The sequence below is a fragment of the Oncorhynchus keta genome, chromosome 25, assembly GCF_023373465.1.
Source record: "Oncorhynchus keta strain PuntledgeMale-10-30-2019 chromosome 25, Oket_V2, whole genome shotgun sequence".
NCBI lineage: Eukaryota > Metazoa > Chordata > Actinopteri > Salmoniformes > Salmonidae > Oncorhynchus > Oncorhynchus keta.
In genome coordinates this window covers 27,918,774-27,940,002 of record NC_068445.1, presented here as the reverse complement: position 1 = coordinate 27,940,002, position 21,229 = coordinate 27,918,774, and the positions used below count along the sequence as shown (strand labels likewise).

At 41.9% G+C, this 21,229-nt stretch overlaps 1 protein-coding gene across 6 annotated transcripts; it reads right to left on the bottom strand.

Annotated features, from left to right (window-relative positions):
• Window positions 1-1,869: 1,869 nt before the first annotated feature.
• mxd1 (MAX dimerization protein 1) lies at window positions 1,870-19,639 on the bottom strand. Of its 6 annotated transcripts, none has more exons than XM_035736348.2 (7): window positions 19,169-19,353; window positions 18,359-18,439; window positions 17,521-17,620; window positions 12,568-12,597; window positions 8,631-8,745; window positions 5,709-5,868; window positions 1,870-5,419 (listed from the first exon to the last, which is right to left on the bottom strand). In XM_035736348.2, the coding sequence occupies exons 2-7, from the start codon at window positions 18,423-18,425 to the stop codon at window positions 5,220-5,222; spliced, it is 672 nt and encodes a 223-aa protein (XP_035592241.1). In that variant the 5' UTR covers window positions 18,426-18,439; window positions 19,169-19,353; the 3' UTR covers window positions 1,870-5,219. The 6 variants fall into 6 exon arrangements, with proteins under 6 accessions (XP_035592241.1, XP_035592242.1, XP_035592244.1 ...); XM_035736349.2 differs by lacking the exon at window positions 19,169-19,353 and adding an exon at window positions 18,988-19,156; XM_035736351.2 differs by lacking the exons at window positions 18,359-18,439; window positions 19,169-19,353 and adding an exon at window positions 19,606-19,639.
• Between the last annotated feature and the right edge of the window lie 1,590 nt (window positions 19,640-21,229).

Sequence of the window (21,229 nt, the reverse complement as noted above, 5' to 3'; positions counted from 1 at the left end):
CTTTGTTGTACGGAAAGAAAGATACTAAAAACAACTAACTGCTGTGAATGTGGAGGGTTTTTCCTTTCTTCATTAGATCTATTGAGAAATGACATTTTTGATTCACATACATTCACTTTGCTGTCTGCATCAGTTCATTTTCTGTTGGGATACATGTCTTCTTTGTATGAAAAGCTGTACTACTTTGAGAGAAATTTCCTTTGAATGCTGCACTACTGATCTATGTCTATAGGATACCATGCTTAGGCTCTTACTCAAAGGGCTTGTTTGAAACATCCCTATCCCAGGTGCTTTGATTTGCCAGGTGCATATGTTGCAGTAGCTATACCCAGACCAACTGTCTGTTGCTGGCCAGTATCCATTCTGTTCATATTTTCTTCTTCCTGTGTCCCTCTGCAAACTATCAGTCCCTGTCAACAAGAGACCCTAGGTCCTCCTCCTCAGTTCCATTATACAGTACACGTAATCACAAACTAAATCAGCTCCATCTGTCAACAAAGGTTGTGGTAGTGGTCAATTGGGTCTGCAGGGTTGAAATTCCAGAGGTGTGTGTGTGTGTGTGTGTGTGTGTGTGTGTGTGTGTGTGTGTGTGTGTGTGTGTGTGTGTGTGTGTGTGTGTGTGTGTGTGTGTGTGTGTGTGTGTGTGTGTAAACTGTAAATTGGGTCTGCAGGGTTGAAATAAACTGATAGATTTTCCTAATTTGACATTAACGGGGAGAGAGATGGGTCTCTGAACCCACTGACGGAATGTAAACACGACACAAACACACTCATTATGGCATAGATGCACACATGAAAAATAAAGACTTAATTGATAAAGCCCTCCTTTGTACACTCATCAAGTAGATAGTCGCAAGTAGACAGTAGCAATGACAAAGACAGTACTATATCAGGTAGAGAAGGGTTGTGGGAAAGGATTTAGGGACAGCACTGCAATGCAAAACATTTAAGCCCCATGTGATGTCACTGATGGCATTCAGACTGTCCATTGATGTATTTTGCGTTGAGTCTGTGTATGTTCAAGGTTTTCCTTGACAGTTGTTGCTCCCCTACCCCATCTACTACCACCACCTGGGAGGGTAGACAGACTCACTCACATTACCTCTTTAAGAATATATCTTGAGGAAAGTGCTGGGGGATCCAACAGGTGAGGTCAAAATACTTTAAAAAGTCAATGCCTCTTCTGCCCTGCTGGAGTCTATCAAAACACTAGTTCAGAAAAAAATTTGGCTTCAGATTTCCTTTGGCCAGTAGGCTAGAAGCACATAGCATCTCATACAGACTGACCTGGACATATTATTCCAGTCTGAATTAGATATTGGAAGAATACCTCATCTCAGTCACCAGGGAAGGGTCAGAAGCCTGCTGGAATCCTTTCATCAAGTGTTAGACAGCAACCCACACTAGAATATCCACACCGCACTCTCCTCTATCTCTGTCCCTCTGCGGGCAACCAGACAAGGACGGACTGTCACTAAGGTGCCAAGATAATGAAATTGTATTTCTGTGTTATTCGGAACTGTATGTTTTCTGTTTATTCTGCTTGCCAGAGAGCTAGCTTTGATTACCTCCCAAGATGGTAGCTTTGTTTTCCCGTCTGGAATTCCTCCACATTGACAAGGTCTCCAAGCAAAGCTGAAGATCCACTATATCGTCAATTTGGATTTTTACTACTATAGTATATAGGGATGTTCTGCATTAGATTGACATTACGGTCATTTAGCAAACACCCTTTCCAGAGCAACTTAGTCAGTGCATTCAATTAAGGTAAGCAAGACAGCCATATATCAGCATAAGCAGAAATAAATACATATTTCAAATAATCAGAATGAGCCATGAACACAAAGACAAGGAAAGTGGCTAGGTAAACAAGGCTTTCAAATGGTTTTATTCCTTTTATATCACTGGCAAATAGAAATGACTGCACCACACTTCCCAAAGATTGTTTTCACAAAGTTTAAAATCCCTAATTCTAAAAAATGTGTGCAGAAAATGTCAACCTTTTTATAGTTTGACATAAACCCTTCCTTCAAAAGGCAGAGTCTGTTCTGATGTGTGTATGACAACGTGTGTATGTCTGTGTGTGTGAGGGAGAGCAACACCTGAGACACAGTTACAATGAAAATAATGACCTTTTTTGTGATAACATGTCTACACCTATATTATATATGAACGTGTATAATATATACTTTACTATGGTTCTCTTACATCTGTCTGTTTTAAGGCTTAAGCCACTTCGTACGAACGTAACCCAAATATACACAACAAAACCAAAAAGAGAATTCCCAGGATGATATCCTATACAGCTTACACTGGACTACACAGAAGCCAACTGCATTGATCTCTTGTTCTTTTTTAAGAATCTACACCTGCTCTTAAGGCAGAGGCTGAAGCACCGAGGGTGTTAAGAGTGTTATACAGGGAGGGAGGACAGCTACAGCTATACTACACAGCCCAGTCTACTCCCTCAGGCTCCCTCTGCACCATGGTGGCTGGTCCACAGCATGTGGAGGACAGGGGGGAACCACCATAGAAATGAATCAGGATCTCTTCTCTATGGAAGTCACATTCACACACAGGTAGGAGTGGAAGACATATAAAACAGGCCATGGACAGGGAGAGAGGGAAGGAGAGGAGTGTGTGGCTCCCCAATAACAGACAATGCTTAGCTTTAATAATACATTAGGTTTTCTTTGAAAAGCGATACTGTTTTTCACCTTTTTAATAGTAAACCAATAAAAACATCCATACAAATGCGACAGTGTTTTGCCATTAAAAACAACCCTCCCAAACCATTATATTTTCTCTCTGAAGACAGTGACAAGACATACATACACCTGCCCCATAGCACTAGTCTGAGTCGTGTACTCAATTCACAACATTCCCCTTCAAGCATGGCTACATGGTTCTCTTTTTGGATAGGGTTTTAAAATGACATAGTGCAGCATTCCACACAAATAGACTAAACAATCATACTCCTATTTTGTAAGGATTTTTTTGGTGTGTACCAACCGTCTTCCCGTTCTAACGAGATTCTGCAGTGACACAGTTTGAGGTTCCTTTGGCATTGTGCTGCAACAGTGCAGGGGGAGATATATTATAGGCTAGTCGACTACATTCAAATGCTGCTGCAAGCCTCCCCATCTTATCCCCTGGTTATTGAACCCACCAATTCCTCCTCTTTCTACAATGTGTTATAATCTCTTGGGTGGAGAAGCCATTTTGTTTAAGGCCCCCAGGCACAAAGGGAGAAAGCCCACTGTAACTTCCCACTATCCCAGCAATGCCAAAGCACAAACACACACGCCAGCTCCTCTTTTCAATGTAATACATTTTTATAATAATCTATATTTTTTTGCATTATTTACCTGTTAACAAAGAGGATAGATTTGAAATAGATAAATATAATCAACCACAAATAAAACAATTTCAATTCTAGGAGCACCGTGCCAATTTTGAAAGGACACAAAAGCCTATAGGCACAAATTACAGATCTAAAAAGCTCTGGATCGACTATGCTGTGCAAACCAACTATACATCGAAACCCTCACAACAAAAACTAGTAAAGCGACAAGCAATTAAATAGATATATCTATATATTTACATCTAATATAAATACCTTTTTTTTTTAAATAAACAGATCTTTCTGCGTAAACTATTTACATAAACATAACATTTTGCATAAACAATATCTAAGTATATAGACAAGGCAGAGGAGAGTATCTTTAGTGTACAGTAGCCTTTCTGCTCTTTTCTTTCCAGAGGTGAACAAACTCACAAGACATTGATCTTGCTTGTACTGTGCTCTGACCCAAAGGCAAAGCAAGTCAGCACATCTGTTGTGTTCTGCTTGTGGGTAACCTGAAGCAGATAGCTAGAACCTTCCTGGCTTTAAAAACTGAAAACACTCCCTCATAAATATGGATGAAGGTAATGCTCCATCTGGCCTACTTTCTCTCAAACATGGAATGTGCTTTAATCCCTCCACTGGTCTACTTTCAACAATTACCGGTAACTTACTGTCTGTCTGTATAACTTCAACACATATTCAAGTGACTACCACTGGCTACAGGACATGACTAGCAGCAACACAGACCATCACATTAAAAGATGAGTTAGACGCCACCGCCATCAGCGAGAGGAAGATAAAAGATACCCCATAACAATCTCATGCTGCGCATTCTTCATAACAAGTTTTTGTCCTCAATTTATTTTTCCTCATAAAAATTCAGAATGGCAGGTGAGGATTTGAAAGTACAGGGTATGCCAAAATAAAAACTAAAATGTAATAGCCCCCCATTATAAGAGCCAAAAACATGGAGGTATCTATCCAACCGCTAAGCCAGGTAGAGGAGAGAGGGATGGATGTATTGCTGCCGATCGCAACAATGAAGTGGTTGTGGAACATGGATGACATCAAATCACACCCGTGCTTAGTGTTGTAGAACTCCCAGTGAGGACTTTACATGTAGACAGTGCAGGTAGACAATTATTTACCATAAAGACTTTCTAATAGACTACACCTGATAACATTACTACAATAGCTGCAATGTCTTTTAAGGAGACATACAGTATATTGATTACAATGACCACAGCTCTTTGACCCAGACAATCCCTTCCTATACTGTCTCTAAGTGCTAAATACCATCCATGCGCCGATTGTTTGTACCACCACCTATAGAGGGGCCAGTCTCATTGGAGATATGGGCGAGATGGGAGCTAGAGCTGGGGGTAGAGGGGGGGCATTGAGGTGTAGGTGTAGTGTTGTAATAACATTCTCTAGCTGAAGTCTTTCGTTCTCAGACGCTGGGAGCTGGAAGGGGGAAACAGCATGGATACGTGAAAACAGCCAAGTCACCTCTCTGCTCTTACACTGAAACTGACAGCAGAGCAGGTAGGGACAGAGGTGGTGGACACAGAAAGGGATGGACGGAGGGGTGTCTTCCAAATACTACTCATCTTATTGAGCCAGAGGCTCTGAATGGGCAGATCTTCCATTTTGGTTGGCCGATGGACGGTTGAAATGGGATGATGGGTCTCAGGTGTTGGAGGTCTGAGGGGGAAAGAGAGGTGGAATACAGCTGGAGGAGAGGGCTTTGTCAGAAGGCCAGTCCTGCTGGAGGTGAGGTCTGATTGGCAGAGACTGGTTGGTGGGCGCGAGTTAACTTGACGATAGAGGGACGCCGTTGCACATGGGCCAGAGGTTGAGGGCTGTGCTCTTATAGGCTACAGCCCAACTGCTTGGCGTTCTCCTGAGTTTTCTGGTTCTGCAGACGCAGGCTGGCGCTTGAGTAGCCCTCATCACTGCAGCTGCTGCGCAGGCTTCCCCTCTCGTCAGAGTCACTCACACTGCTGGTGCTCCACTCCAGATCCCCCAGCAGGTAGTCAGTCCCCTCCACGTCCACATCCAGCTCCTCCTCTGTTACACACAATACAGATTAATACTATCACCCTAAAACACACGGCAGCTACAATGTAATCTCTACTGTGCCCACAACAGAACTACCTTGGATTACCAATGTGGGATGAGCCATATTTCTCATATGTAACATTTATTTATACTAGGCAAGTCAGTTAAGAACACATTCTTATTTAAAATGATGGCCTACATCACTGAACAGTGTTTTTATCTATACATTGGTGAACATAACAGCCATGGCCATTTACAGTGCCAGCTAATTTTGGTCATGTCTGGTATGTGTGCTCACCCTGGTCTGCATCTGGATTGTCGGAGGAGACGGTGGATCCTGTGCTGTCCATACGTGTTCTCTCCACCCCTAGCTGCTCCAGACGTCGTTGGAGGTGCCTCTGCTCCCTCTGCAGCTGGTCTAAGGTATGCTGGGCTCTCCGCTCGCTCTCCTCCAACCTCTACAGCAGACACACACATACAGTCAGACAGCATTACACAGTCAGACAACATCCTCACTTTGTGTGTGCGCGCGTTGTGGCAGCTACTTTAAAACATGCTAACATCTCCTCTTGCCCTCCTGCAACCTCTGACCTCAGTACTGTATGTAACAGTGATACAGTAAAGTAACTGTCCAGTGAAAATCTAACTTTTAAATGTTCATATTCTGTTAACTCAAATAAATGTTGACTCATCCATTCCAACAGAAAAGCTGCTTTTTAACAAACTAGTGCTGAGTGATTAGTGCTTTTTGGTCTATTCGGTTTCGGTTCAATTATTAAAAGATTATCACGGTCCTTCGATTTCGATTATTTGGGTGGAATGCTCTAACACAGAATAAACCTATTAATAAAAATCCCATGATGTTAGTGACTTTCCATTACCACTTATTAATCATCGTTTACTCACATTATTTTAATAAAATATTTCAGATGTTGTGTGTATTATATTTGTTTTATTTGATGACTATTATTTCTTTCTAAGACCTCATCTCATTTCTATAGAGCAGCTGCCTATGCTGTCTGACAAAATCACAATTTTAGTAGTTCTTCAAAGTAAATAAGGCATATTTTTTGACTGCTGAATACCAACTCTCAATCACTTAGATCATGAAAGAATCAGAGAATGGACAAGTAAATGTAAAATGGATATTGGTCATTTTAGTGAATTACCACGATTTATGCACGAAACTATGCAGAATATTGGCCTGTTAAACTACAAATCCCTACTACTTTGCACAGTTCAGACTGGATCTGATTATCTCTAGAGAAGCTGTGCAATGTGTGCATTGAGCTCAGAAAAAAATGAACAAAATGGAATTCAAATAATTGTACCGACGTTAGTCAAATAGTTGTTTAAAAACTGAAAAATAACCTACATTTTGGTTAATTGCTCAGCACTATAACATACTTAATTACAATTTTAGACATCTGGACACACTGGACAGTTGACTTTAATATACTGTACTGGCCTCATCCACACATAGTTAACCATGGACTGGTTCCTCTACAGTAGTGGTTCCCAAACTTGTTATAGTCCCGTAGCCCTTCAAACATTCAACCTCCAGCTAAGTACCCCCTCTAGCACCAGCGCACTCTCAAATGGCGTTTTTTGGCATCATTGTAAGCCTGCCACACACAATATACGATACATTTATTAAACATAAGAATTAGTGTGAGTTTTTGTCATAACCCGGTGTGACAAAATAACAGGATGCACATAACTCTGCAATGTTGGGTTGCATTGGAGAGTCTCACTCTTAAATCATTTCCCAGTCTGTCCCTGTATTTAGTTTTCATCCTAGTGAGGGCCGAGAATCCGCTCTCACATAGGTACGTGGTTGCAAAGGGCGTCAGTGTCTTAACAGTACGATTTGCCAAGGCAGGACACTCTGAGCGCAGCCCAGTAATCTGGCAGTGGCTTCTGATTAAATTCAATTTTCACAGAACCGCTTGTTGCAATTTCGATGAGGCTCTTGTTCAGATATCGGTAAGTGGAATGGAGGCAGGGCATGAAAGGGATAACGAACCCAGTGGTTTGTGTCGTCCGTTTCGGGAAAGTACCTGCGTAATTGAGCACCCAGCTCACTCAGGTGCTTCGCTATACCACATTTGACATTGTCCGTAAACTTGAACTCATTTGCACACAAAAGAATCATACAATGATGGAAAGACCTGCGTGTTGTCCTTGTTAATGCAGACAGAAAAGAGCTCCAACTTCTTAATCAGCCTCAATTTTGTCCTGCACACTGAATATAGTTGCAGAGAGTCCCTGTAATCCTAGATTCAGATCATTCAGGTGAGAAAAAACATCACACAGATATGACCAGTTTCTCACGACTGGCCTCAGGCAAGCAGTCAGACAAGAGAAAATGATGGTCAGTAAAGGAAACTTTAAGCTTGTCTCTCAATTTAAAAACACGTCAATACTTTGCCCCTTGATAACCAGCGCACTTCTGTATGTTGTAAAAGTGTTACATAGTCGCTGATTACATATTTGCATAGTGCAGAAAATACACAAGTTGCTTTAACAAAGTTAACCATTTTTACTGTAGTGTCCGAAACGTCTTTCAAGCTGTCAGGCATTCCTTTGGCAGCAAGAGCCTTTCGTGGATGCTGCAGTGTACACAAGTGGCATCTGAAGCAACTGATTGCACGTGCGTTACCACTCTCTCACTATGTCTCCCTGGCTTTTGCGCCATCAGTACAGATACGGACCGTTAGTGGAATTCCCGCGAGAGTAAACGGTTAATGTGATTGGATGTTAATTATTTGACTAGGCTACCTGTATTTGACATTGTGTTGTTATTTCTCTGAACACAAGATGGTTTAATTTTATTTTTGGCAGTGAAATGAGACTACTCAGGCGAGAAAAAAATAAAATGTTTAAAAAAAATCCCTGCTCTATACAGGGTAGGTAACCCTGGTCCTTGAGTAATGCAGGGTTTACTTTTTAACAAGTTGCCACTTCACTCCACCTTAATCACCTAACCAACTGAGCTGTGTACTCTACAACAACCCTAGCTGTACACCAGTCACTCACCAGAGTTAATGCTATACTCATTACCCTCTAGCTAGCCAGGCTAACTGTTGCTGTAACCATGCAAAGGGGTTAGTTGAGGCAGAAACAGACAAGCCCCCTCTTCTGACCTCTACAATGGTCAATCAAATTGCCCTCTTGAATCAGAAACCACTTGGAACTGATTACTTCCCGGCACACACACCCCGATATGTTTCTTGGCTCTCATCAACAGGCTGAGGGTGGTATGCCTGTTGGAGTCTGGTCCCAATGGAACGAGGGATTTCAATCGCTCTAAACACAGCCGTAGGTGTGCTCTTCTGCAGAGAGAGAGAGAGAGAGAGAGAGAGAGAGAGAGAGAGAGAGAGAGAGAGAGAGAGAGCGAAAGGAGAAGCATAATTAAATCAGTTCCCTTAAACCCTCTCAGCAGTCATTGTTCACCTCATATGGAGTCAGCTCTCGCTCCCTGTAGCTCTTCTGCAGTAATTTCACCCCTGACCTATGATCACTTTCATCCACAAACTTGTGCCTGTCTAGGGCCTGCACTTTCTCATGACTCTATAAATCAAATGGACTGCATCAAACAGTCTTCCAGAAATGTTTAATCTGTTCTGGTAAGGGAATGAGTGCGAGTAGGCCTAAACAACAAACACTTGTTGAAGACATGTAGGTCCATTTTGAAGAGGAATGTATTTGATTATTTTCAAACATGGTAAACCAAGTCACATGTACAGTGGAATCATCTTCTATACAGATGTCCAATCTTAATTTGAACCCTTTCGTTGCGGGAGAATTTTAATATCAGAATAAATATTTAGAATCGCCACCAGGGGGCAGCCAGAAGCGGTGTTTGTATACAGTGCAGTCCCATACCTACAGTATACCTTATGTAGGCTAATTGAAGACTACAGCGCATCTCGTGTGAGTTCTTATGTGGGTTATAATAAACTAACATTTGTAGGGCGTAGTTGTATTTTTCATTAGGGAAACATTTTTTTATAGATACATTGTTTTATTATATATGTTGAAGGCAAGCAATAAGCAGAATACATGTTTGGTTATATCAGTGCCTATGTGGTCCAGCGGGTTACAGCCGCTTAACCCGGCACACATATTGCCAGGGACGGCATGGGTTCGAATCTGGCCCACTGCCCTTTGACTCATGAACAAATGTCTATTTTTGCTGCATTAATTATCTGTGGTTACAAGGTTAAAACAGAAACAACTAAAAATGGGTTAAGAAAAAAAAAAATGAAGGTTAGGAGTGGGCTATGGTTTGGGAAAGGCTTAAAACAAAATCATTCAAAACAACATGCCTATGTATCATCAGTATTCATAGAGGATGCACAAATATCATACCCCCAAGACATGTATAATATTTGTGCGTCTAACTGTCATTAAAAGTGACAGTCTGCACTTTGACGTCAAAGTCCCTGTCTCATTTCAAATCCTAAGTGCTGCAATACAGAGCGAAAACAAACACAAAGTCACTGTCTCAACAATTTTGGAGCTCATTGTATGTCTAGTTTAAACACAATATTTTAAATTATGCTAATTAGACTTCCGCGGGGGCGCGCGGACATCGACTCTGGGGGGTAAATTGCATTTATTTCAATGTTTTCAAGAAGTAAAACGAAGTCTGAATATACACATCAGAGAAAAGTGTCAGCTCAACGAAATCATCGTTGGATAGGCTCAAATGCATAAACATCTTGACAGCTTTACAAAATGAATATATTAAAGCCACACAATACAGGCTTCCAATCCACACTAAAGACCATCAAAATGATACATAGCCTAACTAGAGCATCCACACTGGAGGAAAGTTTATCGCTCTACAGTAGAACTACATCTGTCAATCAACTGATGAGCTTCTCAACTCAGCCAGTGAAACAAACAGTAGTCCATTATAGGTTTTCACACCTTGTATTATATGACAATGGATAGGCTAATGGGTAGCCTACAGAATGTAGCCTGTTGGAATATAATCAAATGGCCTATTGCAAGTTGCAACCATCAATGGCACTAGATTAAAATCGACAGCTAATTCAACCACAATGCTGATCTCAATTACAACCACTTTTGGTAACCTCATTGCCACTTCCTAAAAGATGTTGGGGTTACCTCGTCCTGCTTGTGCAGCGTACATGAGTCGGTCATGGCCACGTGATGAGGTAGCCCCGCCTGTGAACTTCAAAACCAGTGTTTCACCATCTGGTTGGTGTTGTCATCAGAACAGCGTAGCCCTGTTTGAACAGACTAAGGGCGATTGACAATTATTCCGTTCAATAGAACAACTCATTTCCTTGTTTACCACAGCAAATCTACTGTGGCAATTTACCTGACACTGTGTATGAATGGAAACTAATGTTGGGTGTAGCCTATTGTTATTATGTCATTTGTTTCCTATTTATGTTATCTGAAACTTTCTGGTATGGTAATTTCTTATCAAGATCAGGGGTAAAATATCCCTTGACTGTCCACATTTGAAAGATGTAACTTAATCATGTCAATCAGGGGAATTGCGTTATTTGTGCCAGAAGTGCATGGGCCGGAATGGAACCCACAGCAACACGGTAGGCCTATACGTGAAGGCAGCGGCCCTAACCGCTAGACCAACCCAGATTCAACTCTATTTTGACAGTTCATTCATAACCTTAGGAAACACTTGTATGTTGTAGCCTAGCGGAGACCTTGTGTTATTAAGCTATACAAAAAGACAGTTGTTGATATGTATGGCTGAATTTCAGATACTTGTTTGTACATTTGAATGTTGCAGTATTAGGGCCTAGTGTTTGAGCGAGCGAGAGAGAGCATATTATTTTGATAGCAAACCTCAATGACTCGACTGCCCCCGCATGGAGAGAGAGAACTGCGCATTTTCAGGGATTCATAAGGCTCATTTGAATTTCCTGATGCAGAAGGAAAATTCTCAGCGATCAAATGAAGATCCGACATCTGTAGTTCCATGTACATTTGAACAACATTGTTACTAAACATAGAGGAGAGGTGATCACTAGATTTACATTAAGCTGTTCTGTATCCCTTTATTTATCCCCTTTATCTCCTCTCCTCACTTCCCCCTCTCTCTGTGCAGCTAAAGAGGACCACAAGATCCTGCTACACAACACACATAAAACACCTCCAACTGGAGGCTGCTACATGCACACACAGGCAGGCGGGAGGAGGTACAACCAATGTGTGTGTGTGTGTGTGTGTGTGTGTGTGTGTGTGTGTGTGTGTGTGTGTGTGTGTGTGTGTGTGTGCACCCCAAAGGCCACGTGTGCATGAGTGGGGTGAAATTGCACAAATGTGGGCTAGTTGAGAACATTTTAAATGTTATTGGAAGCTCAAGGCTAGGTGTATGGAGAATATTTGGTACTGGGAGTACTCCAGAGGGATATGTGATCATAGTATGTGTTTATCAATTTCAACTGCAGCATGAATGAGTAATAACTATTCTAATGCTCCTGGGTGAGAGAGCGACACAGAGCCACTGTGGAAAACACACACACCCCCTCTCGCTCTCCAATAAACACACAGGAGACAAACAAATACACAACGGAGTGGAACACATCCAGGCGATGTTCCTCAGCTGGCCCAAGGCTGAGCTTAGTATGAACTAGTCCAAAGGGCAGAACACTGGGATGCCATAACGTGACAGAGTCAGGTTACACAGTGGCCAGCTCCACCAGGCAGGCAGGCTAAGCTGCTATGGGACTCACTGTAACAGAGGACTTGGACTGAGACAGGGTGGTAGGCGTTTTAAGTGGGTTCATTCGAGCACACACACACACACACACACACACACACACACACACACACACACACACACACACACACACACACACACAGAAGTTGACAGAGGGAATGAGTCTCACTGTTCTCTCCTCCGGCAGTGTGTTAGTGGGCCAAAGAGAGCCCAGGCACAGCCAGGGAGAGGCCAAAGAGAGACCAGGCACAGCCAGGGAGAGGCCAAAGAGAGACCAGTGGTCCCTTGTAGGATAAGCAGTAGGGTTATCATTCTGCACTGTTCATTTCCCGGTAATAACTCTCTGGTGCTCCTAACTATCCATGTGGGAATGAGGAGAGAGACGGAGAGACAGAAAGAGACAGAGAACTTGATGTGGGATTCGACCTACCTGTTCTTCTCCATCTCGTTGTGTATGGATCTGTAAACAGACAAGAGGGACACAGAGATTAGAAACTATCCGTACAAATCGTCGCCAAGTAAATTCAGTGTGGTTCAGTAAAGTGCTTTAAACCTTCCTCTCCTCTCTGTTTGCCACCACTGCAGTCAGCCATGGAGTTGTTACAGCGAGAGAGGCTTGTGTTCGGCCCAGTCTCTGCCCATTTCCCACCAGCTCTCTGAAGGAACTCAGTAGCATGGACCCCTTCCACCACCTGCTGCAGCAGCCTGGAGGACTTTAAGGCGGAAGCCTCCCCATGTCGCTAGCAGATTTCCATCCATCCTCCTCTCTCAGGTCACCCAACCTTGTGAACCCCGCTCTCACAAGGTTTGGCCCACAAGTTAGCAGAGATCAGCACTCTGGTCTGGATGAGGGGATTGTGGAACATAGGGGAGCCACAAGGCTCCAGGCTGTGAAACGTCTCTGTGAACAGTTAGGAGTCTCTTTCCACACCCCAAGAACAGAGTAATGGTTGATATAATGACCTGCACAAGATCCAACAAGAACAAGTGCCTGTCGTATCCAAGGCCCCCTGCCCTCCTTAGAACAGCCCATGCAGTGTCTCACCAGCACACCCCATGCTGCTACAGTCTCTGTGCAGCTTGTAGACAGAAAGCCTTCACCCTGCCAACTAGTCCATGGTCCCTTCATGCTCACTCAGGTTTTTGATCAGAGTCTTTGGGGGGGGCTCCAACATGATCAGGGTGTGCCAGAGAATTGAATCAGCCAAGTTGTTAGTGAGCAGGACCTTTCCCCTGAAAGAAATCAGTGGCAACAACACCACCATTTACACAACTTAGCCATAATCTTGTCCACCAACCCCTCCCAATTTCTCTCCTGAAATTCTGAGGTCCCCAAGAACACCTCTATGAGCTTCCTCCCTACCCAACTGTAGCTCCCCAGGAAGAGTATGAAATCAGAGTATGCATCAAAGCTGGGACTGAGAGATAAAAGCTGTTTTTCAATCTCAAGGCCATCAGACTGTTAAATAGCCATCACTAGCCGGCTACCACCTGGTTACTCGACCCTGCACCTTAGAGGCTGCTGCCCTATATACATAAAATCACTGGTCACTTTAATGTTTCCATACTGCCTTACTCATTTCATATGTATATACTGTATTCTATTCTACTGTATTTTAAATTAATGCCACTCCAACATTGCTCGTCCTAATATTTATATATTTCTTAACTCCATTATTTTACTTTAGATGTGTGTGTATTGTAGTGAAGTGTTAGATATTACTGCACTGTTGGAGCTAGGAACATAAGCATTTCGCTACACCCACAGTAACATCTGCTAAATATGTGTATGTGACCAATAAAATGTGATTCTCTGGCCCATCTCCCCATAAATAAGACCCTCACTCTTCTCCCAGTTCACCTTAGCTGATACCGCCCCCTCACAGAGCAAACAAAAGAGACGGTGAGAGAACGAGAGAAAGCGATGGTCATATAGATAGAGAGATGATTTAAAGGCCTCCTGCATTGCAGTGTACTGCACCGTTCACCAACAGCCTAAGGTCCTACCAGCTCTACCAACAAGGGCACACAGACACACAGATTTCACTCTTCAGGCTCCACACAGTGCCAGGAAGCCAGTCAAGTGTCTTTTTCTGAAATAATCTGCAGAGCAGGGTTGAGGTCAATTCGGAATTCCTGAATTGAAAACAATGAATTTGAAATAACCACACCCCACATCAAGTAGAATTTGAATAGAAAAAAATAACAATTCAACCGAGACATGAAACATGAGTCTCATTAATTTGACAAATATTTTATTAAATTTTTCTTTGTCATGAGATGTTAGATTGTTCCCTTCCATACTGTAGTGTTTGATCTTATCCATTCTTATATATATATATATATATATATATATATATATATTTTTTTTTATCTTTAAGGGAATTATAAATTATTAAAGACAACTCTAAACATGATCCTATAATATTTCCAGACCACTGAAATTATTTAAATGATTTTTTAGGAGAATCCGTTTTCAACCTTATGCTACATGCTACATGGTATTGGTAACCATACATGCCAAAATAACATGTTCTATGATGATGTTTAGAATCATTCATTCAGATTTAATTTAAATTATACTTCCTTTATTTTAAATTCAATTCAGATTCTGCTTCCTGTTAGTCTGTTAGCTGCAGAAAATAAAAACGTGTCCTGTCATGCTTATCAGTTTATAGGTTAATTTGTATAATTATGTGGAATGAAATTGGTGTCAGAATTTAACAAATCGTGTCAGTCATAAAACTGGAACAGTGCCTTGGTTGACTGGAATTATTATTTTGCCAAAAATAGTAGCTAATGAACAGTGAGTTTAGGGTTAGACTCTAGTCAGAGTTAGCCGTGAGCAAGAGTGGAGACTCGTTTCTAAGCAACTCACAGACAGGCTGCAGGGAGCAGTAGGAGTCTAGAGAGAGGAGCAGCATGAAGCAGCCAACAACAACAGCTAAACTATCAATCAGAAAAGTTTTACAGTATTTCTCTCCTGTTCTATTGGTTTTCATATCAACTTTCTTTCGTTGTCCAGAAGCCAAAGGCACTATCTTAGTAATCTCAGCAACCTATCCTAGTTTTTGCATATTTCAGGGATGCAAACTGGTGAGGGCCCAAAAAGGTGACAAAAATCCCTGTTAGGGGGAAATGCAGGTTTTAACTAATTAAACAACAAAGAATATGATCTACATGATCAGTCTCTATGTGTAAAATAAAAAGTGGTTCATGTGAACCTGACTCACAGCTAAAAAATGTAAGGAAAGCAATCCAATGTCATTTGTTGCCTAGACAATACACTAAGATTGCAGTTAGCCATGACAGCCTTCACAATAGAATGCTTGTGACCACACACAAATATTACACTTGGGAAAAAAACATATTAAAGTAGAAATTGTTCCATTCTAACAGACATACAGTGGGGCAAAAAAGTATTTAGTCAGCCACCAATTGTGCAAGTTCTCCCACTTAAAAAGATGAGAGTAATTTTCATCATAGGTATACTTATAGGCACACATTGTATATAGACTCCCCTTTTTTTTCTACTGTGTTATTGAATTGTTAATTGTTTACTCCATGTGTAACTCTGTGTTGTCTGTTCACACTGCTATGCTTTATCTTGGCCAGGTCGCAGTTGCAAATGAGAAATTGTTCTCAACTAGCCTACTTGGTTAAATAAAGGTGAAATAAAAAAATAAGCTTGGCACATCTAGCCACTGGGATTTATGCCCATTCTTAAAGGTACAACTGCTCCAGCTCCTTCAAGTTGGATGGGTTCCTGCTGGTGTACAGCAATCTATAAGTCATACCACAGCTTTTCAAATGGACTTAGGTCTGGGCTTTGACTAGGCCATTCCAAGACATTTAGATGTTTCCCCTTAAACCACTTGAGTGTTGCTTTAGCAGTATGCTTAGGGTCATTGTCCTGCTGGAAAGTGAACCTCTGTTCTAGTCTCAAATCTCTGGAAGACTGAAACAGGTTTCCCTCAAGAATTTCTCTGTATTTAGCGCCATCCATCATTCCTTCAATTCTGACCAGTTTCCCAGTCCCTGCCGATGAAAAACATCCCCACAGCTGGGGATGCTGTTCTCGGGGTGATGAGAGGTGTTGGGTTTGCGCTGGACATAGCGTTGTCCTTGATGGCTAAAAAGCAACATTTTAGTTTCATCTGACCAGAGTACCTTCTTCCATATGTTTGGGGAGTCTCCAACATGCCTTTTGATGAACACCAAACGTGTTTTCTCATTTTCTTTTTTAAAGCAAATGGCTTTTTTTCTGGCCACTCTTCCATAAAGCCCAGCTCTGTGTAGTGTACGGCTTAAAGTGGACCTATGGACAGATACTCCAATCTCAGCTGTGGAGCTTTTCAGCTCCTTCAGGGTTATCTTTGGTCTCTTTGTTGCCTCTCTGATTAATGCCCTCCTTGCCTGGTCTGTGAGTTTTAGCGAGCGGCCCTCTTTTGGCAGGTTTGTTGTGGTGCCATATTCTTTCCATTTTTTAATAATGGATTTAATGGTGCTCCATGGGATGTTCAAAGTTTCTGATATTTTTCTATAACCCAACCCTGATCTGTACTTCTCCATAACTTTGTCCCTGACCTGTTTGGAGAGTTCCTTGGTCTTCATGGTGCTGCTTGCTTGGTAGCGCCTCTTGCTTAGTGGTGTTGCAGTCTCTGGGGCCTTTCAAAACAGGTGTGTATATACTGAGATCATGTGACAGATCATATGACACTTAGATTGCACACAGGTGGACTTTATTTAATTAATTATGCGACTTCTGAAGGTAATTGGTTGCACCCGATCTTATTTGGGAGCTTCACAGCAAAGGGGGTGAATACATATGCATGCACCACTGTTCTGTTTAACTTTTTTTTCTTCCAACAAGTTTTTTTTTTTTTTTTTTTACATTTCACTTCACCAATTTGGACTATTTTGTGTATGTCCATTACATGAAATCCAAATCCATTTAAAGTACAGGTTGTAATGGAACAAAATAGGAAAAATGCCGAAGGGGGTGAATACTTTTGCAAGGCACTGTAGGTAAGCTGGATAACATCAGAAAGACAAACAGACAATTGGCCAGGCAGGGTGAGGGTGTCCTGTCTTTCCAGGAGGGACGCCCGTCAGGGTGAACTGCCTGACTGCTGCAGTTTATCCTTGGACACCTTGATCGACCTCAAAAGGCTTAGATTCCCCACTATTGTATGTAGCTACTTGCTAAATTCTGTCTGAATCGGATTAATATTTTTCCCATCTGGGTCACTGTTGGGGCTAAAACTGGACAAGGCAAAGGTCTTGTTCTCTGAAAAACTGATCTTGCAGTTATAGGGTATTCCCTTGAGGGGGTTTACTCTACACAAAGACGTATAGACAGAACTAGCTCAAATGACTATACCTGCTACTGGAGTTCTTCTTGCTTTTATTTTTCCGTTTCAAGCTGTCCTTCTCTTTGCTGCTGGTGAAAGGTAACATGGAGGCATAGCCATGTTCAGCTTCTGGAAATAAATTGGCAGGATATAAATCAATCCATCACTGTAATTCACAACACAGTGCAATGAATGCATTCAATGCAACCATAGACATTCCAATGAAAACAGAGCCATAAATGTGAGATGAGGGAATACTGTATTTTTTAGCTAGGTAAGAAGTGAACTATTATTTGTATCACGTTTGTAGTTATATAGCTTGAGTATTAACATACAATCTCGAATTATGATCATTTCCCCCCTTTTCAGCCAATGATGTCATCTGAACTGGTGTAAACCCTGCTGGCTCCCCAGCCTAACCACAAAAGAGAGAAGGGAGAGGTGGGAAATCGTCTGGACAGAACATCAAGATCAAATCCATTGGCGCAAGCATGAACCTTTCCCGTTTGAATGTGACAAATAATATATTTTTCGATCAAACATGGTCATTTCTGCATGTCAGTAAAATTGCAACATTATACTTCAAAGTGTTTGTAATAGAAAATATCCCCTGCATGGTCGACTGTTTTTGCTGCTGTGCATTTGTTGTTGCTGTGAGCATATTGCTGCCAGCTGGCCCCCTTATTCGATGTACAATGCAATTATTAATTAATGTTTTTTAAATCTGGTCTACATCAATAATCAATCATTTATAATGAACCTGATAAATGGATTATGACAGGTGCACTCCCCAGCAATTCAAATGAGGCAGGGTAGCTCACTAACAATATGATACACAAAATGCTAAATATGTTATTAACACTGTACCTCTTTCTCTGCGATCAAGGTATTCTGCTGCTTCGATCAACATCTGCACCATTTCGATCGCCGCCATTTTCAACAATAACACTGATAAAATGACAATCAGATTCAGAATTTGGATAGCTAGCTACTCAACTGCTTCTGACTGTGGCTAGTCAGGGTACTTCACTTTCGGTAATGAAAACAAGCAAAGATGGATGCAAATTCTCGACAACAGAAGTCAGTTATCGGTGTGTGTGATACTTCTCTTGATAACTTAATTATTGACTAAATACTTTGTCAAATTCGCTTGGCCGATGCTGGCTCCTGGTTACAATCGCTGTTACGGGTGCAAGCAAGCTAAATGCTAGCTAGCTACAATGTTTGTGGAATCCCTAACACAAATATTTCAGGCAGAAAGCCTTGTTCTTGAAAAAGTAAAAATGACAATCCGCAGATGGCTATCAAAAGCAAATGACGTTATAATTTATTAGCCGTACAGAAAATGTACAGCAGCTCAAGATGGAAAGAAAAACTAACGTCTAACCGGTTAACAAATTAACTTCATACAGTCTGCCTTAAATATCAAAATGAGGTACGCTTGTGATAACCATATAGTTAAAACATTAATGTGAGATCTATTCGAAATTTCGTACCAGCGAATATAGTTAGCTATCCAACGTCAAAATAGCCTCGTCAAATTCAAATACTGTAACTAACAAGCGCCTAGTTATGCTGGCCGATCACGTGTGGGTCGTCTCGAGCTGCAAAGGCTGACACGAAAATGTTTATTTAAAAAAAATACTAGGTCAAAAGATAAGCTAAATAAACTACTACCTTGCAACAGTGTTTATATGAACGACAGCAGTTTTGCTGGTAAACTACTGTGTTTGCCAGAGAGTTTATGGGTGCGTTCGTAAATTGACTCTGGAGTGACCGAGTGCGCTCTGGGCGTTCGTAAATTGACTCTGGAGTGACCGAGTGCGCTCTGGGCGTTCGTAAATTGACTCTGGAGTGACCGAGTGCGCTCTGGGCGTTCGTAAATTCAGAGCGTTACGCTCTCGGAGCGCACACTGGACGCTCTGGCCGAGGTGTAGTAGGGTTGTTCCAAGCATTCTGACCTCAACAGCAGTCATGAACCCAAGCTAACGTTGGCTAGCTTCTTCCATTTTACTCGGCCTAGCAGACCTGGTTAAGCTGTTTTCATGTTATCCATTCTGTTGGTGACTAACTGAGATGCGGGCAACAATTTAATTACGGCTTTTTTCCCTTACGTTTACTGGCACTGGACATTCGTTAATCCATCCGTTATTCTGCACTCAGACGAGAGTTCTGAAATCGGAGTGAATTTACGAACGCGCCCTATGTGAGCTGTGATGCGATTGGGTATCCTAAATAGTAACACCAACAGGGCTGTCATGTGCGGAATTAACATTTTCGCCATTTTGGCGCCATCCTATCATATATTACAGGAAAAGAGCCACAGTGGAGTCTTGTTTCTCTACTGTTGTTGGCACCAAGTAAGTGTTTTGGCGTGATTGTTCTCACCGAGTCAAATCGCGATTCGTCAACAACTCGCACGGGGCGACATGCTGCTTTCGCTGTACACTGGTGAATGTTTTTTCAGTGTTGTTTGCTTCATTTCGAGTTCAGTGGTTTGCGGAATTCACATGCTGAGCCACTATTGGGGCACTTGGTTTTGCAAGTCCCCCAATAGTGAGTGGCGATTTTTATTAAGGACCAATGGAGTGGTCTAAATTGTATACACTCCGCCTGACAGGTTTGCATGAACCAGTGCCCCTGACTTTACATTGGTATTTTTTCCTTTATTTAACTAGGCAAGTCAGTTAAAGAACAAAGTCTTATTTTCAATGACGGCCTTGTTCAGATGTTTACCTTGTCAACTCAGGGATTCGATCTTGGAACCTTCCAGTCACTAGTCCAACGCTCTACCCACTAAGCTACCAGCCGCCCCCCTGGTCTGTATAGTGACAAGGAATTTTTTTTCCTACAAGGTAATGCAGAAGCAAGTTTTGCTGCAGAAGTAATTAAGCATTTAAAAAAGAAAAACATAACTATTAAAAAAAAGTGAATTCTAGAAACCATGACACGAGAGAACAGTCCTCAAATTCCCGTTCGGGTAAATTTACTTCAGAAGACCCATAACCACTTGGAATCTCGAAATATGCTTGAAAACCACATAGTAGGTTGTTGATTGAAAGCAGGTTATGAAATTGACATACGATGAGGGCAAGAGCCAGCGTTGAATTGTATGTGGTGGCAAAATATATTTTATGCGTGATTGACTGCGCCATAGTTCGATTACACTTTGGGAAGATTCAGTTGTGATGTTCAGTTAGAATTGGATCAAAATGCCCAGAATTGCATCAATTTAATTGGAATGCAATTAAGTGCGACTGTACTATACTGAACAAAAATATAAACGCAACCATTTGTAAGATTTCGCTGAGTTACAGTTCAAGGAAATCAGTCAATTTAAATGAATTCATTAGGCCCTAGTCTATGCATTTCACGACTAGGCAGGGGTGAATATCAGCCAATCAGAATTAGTTTTTCCCCACAAAAGGGCTTTATTACCGACAGAAATACTTAGAGGGCCTCCTGAATGTTGCTGTGGTCTAAGGCAATGCATCGCAATGCTTGAAGCATCACTGCATACCCGCATTCGATCCCGGACTGTGACCAGGAGTCCCATACAGTGGTGCACAATTGGTCCAGCGTCGTCCGGGATAGGAGAGGGCCTTACTTGGCCGGGCGCCTGAAGGCTGACTTGGCTGTCAGTTGAACTGTGTTTTCTCCCCGACACATTGGTACAGGCAGGTGTTAAGGAACGCAGTTTGGCGGGTCATGTTTTGGAGGACGCATAATTCAACCGTC